The sequence below is a fragment of the Vicia villosa genome, linkage group LG1, assembly GCF_029867415.1.
Source record: "Vicia villosa cultivar HV-30 ecotype Madison, WI linkage group LG1, Vvil1.0, whole genome shotgun sequence".
Taxonomy (NCBI): Eukaryota; Viridiplantae; Streptophyta; class Magnoliopsida; order Fabales; family Fabaceae; genus Vicia; species Vicia villosa.
In genome coordinates, this window is record NC_081180.1 from 238193590 (window position 1) to 238200342 (window position 6753).

Consider the following 6753-nt stretch of genomic DNA (forward strand, 5'->3'; position numbering starts at 1 on the left):
TGCAGCTCTTGGGCCTCAGGCTTTTTAAGAAACAAATTAGGGTTAACCAAGTTAACCTAATTCACACGTCATCAGGCTGTTACAGAATGTGCTGTTAACGAAATCTTCTAGGAGAATTATTCAGCACACAATAAAATGTTTCCTAAATTGTAAATTGAGAGAAATCAGGAAACATAATAGAAAAACATAACAACTTCTGCTATCAAACATGGATGTCATGACATCGGTCATGACATTCACTAACAAAATCTGTATTAACTTAAACATATGCAACCTGCATAACACCATATAAAGCATGTCATGACATTTGTCAAGACATTAAACACTCAGGTATGTTTTACCACAAATGCAGCCAACATAAAAACATCTACCATATTTATTAAAATTAAAAATCAGAATTAAAATTTATTGGTTAATGAATAAGAAGCTTTTTAAAATATCAACTCAAATCAAATTTTCTCAATTAGATTTTTTTTCTTGAAAATCAAATCAATTAAATTCGTCAAAAAAATACGCGTGTAATAACACCTCTCCTTTCACATTCTTGTTTTCTTCTTCAGAGAGATATTACAGAATAGAAGAAAATTTGCGTGGAACAATCAACCAACAACACTGCAATGAAGGCCATTGTAATAACCTCACCAGGTGGACCTGAAGTTCTTCAACTCCAAGATGTCGAAGACCCTCAAATCAAAGACGATGAAGTCCTCATCAAAGTCCATGCCACTGCCCTTAACAGAGCTGATACCCTTCAGAGGAAAGGTGGCTACCCTCCCCCTCAAGGTGCAAGCCCTTACCCAGGTCTTGAATGTTCTGGAGTCATTGAATCCGTTGGTAAAAACGTTTCCAAGTGGAAAATTGGCGATCAGGTATATAGCTTTTTTGATAATTTGGATATGGGTTTTTCTTTATAATTCAAAATTGAATTCTGGGTCTGTAAAAAGTTTTAAGCTTGATTGTTATAGATTAGGAAAGTTACAATCTTTATTATCAGAATTATTAGGTCTTGTTTGGATTATTGGATACAATTTGAATCAATCTGTTTTCAAATAAGCTAGATATCCCGAGGAGCTTATTTTCATAAGCTAAAAATAGCTTATAGTCATAGAAATATCATAGCTTTCATAAGCTCTTTTTTGTTTCATAAGTGCTTATTTTGGTAAATTAGCTTAAATAAGTCAATCCAAAGGGCCCTATGTGAGTGTGTTGACATGTGAATATGAATGGATATTATGAGGTGTGGTTTCACTTCACAGGTATGTGCTCTTTTATCTGGTGGTGGATATGCTGAGAAAGTAGCTGTTCCTGAAGGACAAGTTCTTCCGATTCCGTCTGGGATTTCTCTCAAGGATGCGACTAGTTTTCCTGAGGTTGCATGTACTGTGTGGTCGACTATTTTTATGATGAGCCGGTTATCTAAAGGGGAAACCTTGTTGGTAAGTTCTTGTAATGGCTATTTGATGATTTGCTAATCAGTGTTGCCTAATAGTTAAATTGTTAACTTTATTCATTCTCAGATTCATGGAGGTTCAAGTGGAATCGGCACATTCGCAATTCAGATAGCTAAATACATAGGAGCGAAAGTATTTGTTACTGCAGGTTCAGTAAAAAATTTCATGTTTTTAAACTTTTAGTAACTTTTCCTACGTTTAGGCATTGAGATTACTTGTCTACCTCATTTGAAAACCCCTACGCGTATATTGTCATATTGAAATTCCAAGCGATGTTTGCAGAAATTTTATTCTAGAAATTGCTTAGCAGGTAGTGAAGAGAAGCTAGCTTTTTGCAAGAGTATTGGAGCTGATGTCGGTATCAATTACAAAACCGAGGACTTTGTTGCAAGGGTGAAGGAAGAAACTGGTGGTCAAGGTATTTTACGTCTAGGAAGCGTGACGTTAAATTCAAAGCATTCCTCAACATTATGTGATATTGTACCACGGGCATCTGCTAATATTATCTTTGATATGGTGTGGTGGCAGGTGTCGATGTTATTCTTGATTGTATGGGAGCATCCTACTTTCAAAGAAATCTTGATAGCTTAAATTTCGATGGAAGGCTTTTTATAATCGGCTTTCAAGGGGGTGTTACTACACAGGCCGATCTACGTGCTATACTTGGCAAGCGTCTCACTGTACAAGGTACATTACACATTCTGATTCATGCCCTATACTAATAGATACTCCTCTTATTGCTCAATTCACTTTTGCGTAAATATATTTGAACATAAATCACTTTACATTCAAGTCATATGTAACAGAAATCAATTTAAGTGGTAATGGTATATGCATATCGATAATTCATGAATTTCGTATGGTTGATTATGTCAGGGGCTGGCTTGCGTAGTAGAAGTCCTGAAAATAAAGCTGTGATCATTAGTGAGGTGGAGAAGAATGTTTGGCCAGCAATTGCAGAAGGAAAGGTTAAGCCTGTGATCTACAAAACTTTCCCTCTGTCTGAAGCTGCTGAGGCGCACCGGCTTATGGAAAGCAGTCAGCATATTGGAAAGATATTGCTCCTGCCATGAAAAACACTCGTCAGATGCACGTGACATAAAATACTTTTGGATCATTTGAGTTTAGACCATTGTGTTAAATAAAGTTGTGGTTTACAATTACATTGAAATGTGTAAGTTAATTTGCGAACTAAGAGGATAATATTTTAACTTCTTTCTTCTATTTTGGTTTCTATTAGTTTTTTTATCTATCTTTCACTGCTTACTTGAATGCTTTGATAGCAAAATTGGAACAATTACAGCGAGCTATTCATGACCTCTATATATATCATGAAACTGATTCACAGATTCTACCAAGTCCTCTTCCAAGAAGCTCCAACATTCTCGAAAGAATTTGAAGTTCAGTCTATCTGGTTTGGGGCTTTTTTCATCTTTAGTTTCCCAAACTGGCTTTCTTATTTCCTCCCTTGTGAAGTTTTCTTACAGTCTTGACCTCTCCAGTTCTTAAATTTTCCTAATATATAACCCCTCCAAAGCTTGCCTAACTTTAAATGGTTATTGGAATCTTCCCTCCAAAACTTCATTTGTTACTTCTTCAACGTCTAATACTCTTCCTCCTCCACTTGTTTGAATTGATATTATAGAGTTTCTTCTTCTCTCCATTATGACTTAATGAAAGTATCTTGTGTTGGAGCTAAATTTGATCACACTCCTTATAATTTGATGATGACAAAGTATTTAATGAACAATAGGATTTACTAACATTTGCTTAAGTGTGCAGGACCATTAAACTGAAATTTAATTAGGTTCTAACCAAGTTAAATTGATTATAAAGAAGAAACAATTTATATTTTATTTCAATAAACTATGATTTTTGAATAGAACCTCACGCCAAAATTATCTTAGCCTCTAATGTTCTAATAAAACTTCAATGCAATGTTCACTCAGCCTCTGATATTCAAATGGAGCTTCAAGTGCCTTGCTGGAAAAACAGTACAAACATTCACTTGTTCGTACTTTGTTCAAAAGCAACTCCATCTTATCAAACTGCTAGAATCATGGACAAAGCCAACTAGAGATTTTAGCACAAGGCTCATGGCAGGTTGACATGGCTTCTTCATTCTACTGCAACATGCCTATGAGTGCCTTACTTGAGAAATACACATTGAATAAATAGATTATTTAGAAGATGAAGATCCTCATCGTACTAACTCCAACATCTCTCTCTTGGAATCTGCTTCTTCAACAAAGACACTTGCGCAAGCAAGCTTCCAACGTCTCTTTTGTTCACTCTGTATAAGGAGTTGAAGATTGAAAAGAAGAAACAAGAATATACAACAAGAAAACACAACAAGAATAAGAACTATCTCGCTCTCTTAACTTATGTACATAGTTGTTGTGGCTTCACATAGTCTTGGGAGTTTCTTACACTTGTATATCTTAGAAATCTCAAGAACCAAGGTCTTTGTGTGTGCTGTATTATTTTTACCTCTGATTGTGTATTACACACATCTTGTTGTAATCCTAAACACTTTGTTTAGAATTTGTAAAACTCTCATACTGAGTGTTTGAGTAAGGAAGTCCTGAACATATGGTTTAGGCAATAAAGTTTATTTCTAGTGTGATCGATCAAGGAAGTCCTGAACAATTGGTTTAGGTAAGGAAGTCTCTTTCTAGTGTGATTGAGAAAAGAAGTCATGAACAATTGTGTGAGATATTGGATCGAACTCTAGTATGGTTAAAGGGTAGCTTCTTGGTTCGACAGTTCGACAGGGTTAAGCATGACGTCGAAGGTTGCTCACATGCTGGTGTCGAAGTGTGCATGTTGTAGTCGAAGATGGGTCGAGCATGCAGATGTCGAAGATGCTAGAGTTGTTAGCATGTTAAATTAGGTTTTAGTGTTTAAACCCTAATTTGTTAAATTAGCTTGTTTATTAAGTTGGCTTGTGTAATGGGCTTTGCTGAAAAAGCCCATTAGTTAGTATTTAGGTTTTATTATAAATAGCATACTAGTCTCTTATCATTGCTAAGCTGCAAATCCTAATTTAGGGTGAGAAAGGTTATTTGTTATTCTTGTAAACTTGTAATCTTGTCTTAAGAGAAAGTGAAAGAATAGCAGTTATAATCAATTTTTGTGTTCTTCTTCTGTTCCCTAATTCCCTATTATACTTTGTTATTGGTATCGTTTTTCACAACAAATTGGTGCGGTGAGAGTGGAGAAGATACCTTCAACAAAGTATGAGATTGAAAAGTTCACCGGAGTGAATGATTTCGGTCTGTGGCGCTTGAAGATGAAAGCCCTACTGGTTCAGCAGGGTTGTTTGGAAGCGTTGAAGGGAGAGGCAGCCATGAATGTAGAATTGACGGCAGCGAAGAAGACGAATATGATCGAGAAAGCACACAACGCAATTTTGTTGAGCCTTGGTGATAAGGTTCTCAGACAGGTATCAAAGGAGACGACGACATCAGGGTTATGGGTGAAACTTGAAAGTTTGTATATGACCAAATCGCTGGTAAATCGACTCTACCTGAAGCAAGCTTTGTATTCATTCAAGATGGTTGAAGACAAAGTGTTGGCTGAGCAGTTGGATATGTTCAACAAGCTGATTCTTGACCTTGAAAATATTGATGTGAAGATCGATGATGAAGATCAAGCGCTGTTACTATTGTGCGCTTTTCCTCGATCACATGCTCACTTCAAAGAAACTCTCTTGTATGGAAGGGAGTCCCTGACGTTTGAAGAAGTTCAATCAGCCTTGTATTCTAAGGACTTGAATGAACGAAAGGAGCATAAACCTTCGACTGTTGGTGAAGGTTTGGCCGTTAAAGGAAAATTCTTGCGAAAGAATGGTAAGTTCGACGAGAAGGGCAAAAGCCAGTCGAAGTCTTACAGTGGCGAAGCATCTGGCATTCGATGCTATCATTGTAAGAAGGAGGGTCACACAAGAAAGGTGTGCCCTGAACGCCTGAAAGATCATGGAGGTAAGGATAATGGCAATGCAGCCATTGTTCAAGATGATTTTGAATCATTTGATGTTCTTGTGGTTTGAAGCAGTGACTCAAGAAGAGAGTGGATTATGGATTCAGGTTGCACTTGGCACATGAGTCCAAACAAAGACTTGTTCGAGGAATTATGTGATATAGATGGTGGATCAGTATTGCTGGGAAACAAAAAGGCTTGCAAGATTACAGGTATTGGATCTGTTAGATTCAAGATCCATGATGAGTCAATAAGGTTGTTGACTGAAGTCAGGTATGTTCCTGATTTGAAGAGAAATCTTCTTTCTCTTGGTGAATTCGACAAGAAAGGATATGTTTTCCAAGGAGAGAAAAGTATCCTAAGAGTCATGAAGGGTTCGAAGGAAGTCTTGAGAGGCATGAAGAAACAAGGCTTGTATACCCTTGAGGCTGAAGTTGTAAGTGGTTCGACAAATGTTGCATCCACGAAACCTTTGTTGAAGACAGAAATCTGGCACATGAGATTGGGCCATATCAGTGAAATGGGTCTGGTCGAATTAGGGAAACAAAATCTGCTTGGTGGAGACAAAGTCGAAAAGCTGAAGTTTTGTGAACCCTGTGTACTTGGAAAATCTTGCAGAGTGAAGTTCAACAAAGGCAAACAAAGAACACATGGATCCCTTGATTACATCCATGCTGATCTTTGGGGGCCTGCAAGGTGTCCATCACATTCAGGAGCAAGGTATTTTCTATCCATAGTAGATGATTATTCCAGAAAATTATGGGTATTCATCCAGAAGACTAAGGATGAAACTTTTGAGAATTTCAAAAGTTGGAAGACTCTGGTTGAAAGTCAGACTGGCAAAAAGGTCAAGAGGTTGAGAACCGACAATGGCCTTGAATTTTGCAATGAGGCATTCGACAGTTTTTGTGCTGCCTCTGGTATTGCAAGGCATAGAACTACTGCAGGTACTCCACAACAAAATGGTTTGGCTGAAAGGTTTAATCGAACTATTTTGGAGAGAGTCAGATGCATGTTGACTAGTGCAGGGTTAAAGAAGGTGTTTTGGGCTGAGGCTGTTTCGACAGCAACATATCTGATAAACAAATGTCCTTCCACAGCGTTAGATATGAAGACACCTGAAGAAGTTTGGTCGAGACATCCACCAGATCTCAACAAACTGAGAGTATTTGGCTGCATAGCCTATGCTCACATTAGGCAAAACAAGGTCGAACCTAGAGCTCTGAAATGCATGTTCATGGGATACCCTGAAGGAGTCAAAGCTTATAGGCTATGGTGCCTAGAGCCAGGTCACAGAAGGTGTATCACCAATCGAGATGTA

At 37.5% G+C, this 6753-nt stretch overlaps 1 protein-coding gene across 1 annotated transcript; it reads left to right on the plus strand.

Annotated features, from left to right (window-relative positions):
- The first annotated feature begins 494 nt into the window (after positions 1–494).
- On the plus strand, positions 495–2685 carry LOC131623972 (uncharacterized). The gene is made up of 6 exons (XM_058895002.1): positions 495–869; positions 1257–1436; positions 1518–1599; positions 1762–1869; positions 1980–2138; positions 2328–2685. Exons 1-6 carry the CDS (start codon positions 618–620, stop codon positions 2522–2524), a joined length of 978 nt encoding a protein of 325 aa, XP_058750985.1. The 5' UTR covers positions 495–617; the 3' UTR covers positions 2525–2685.
- The last annotated feature ends 4068 nt before the right edge of the window (positions 2686–6753 follow it).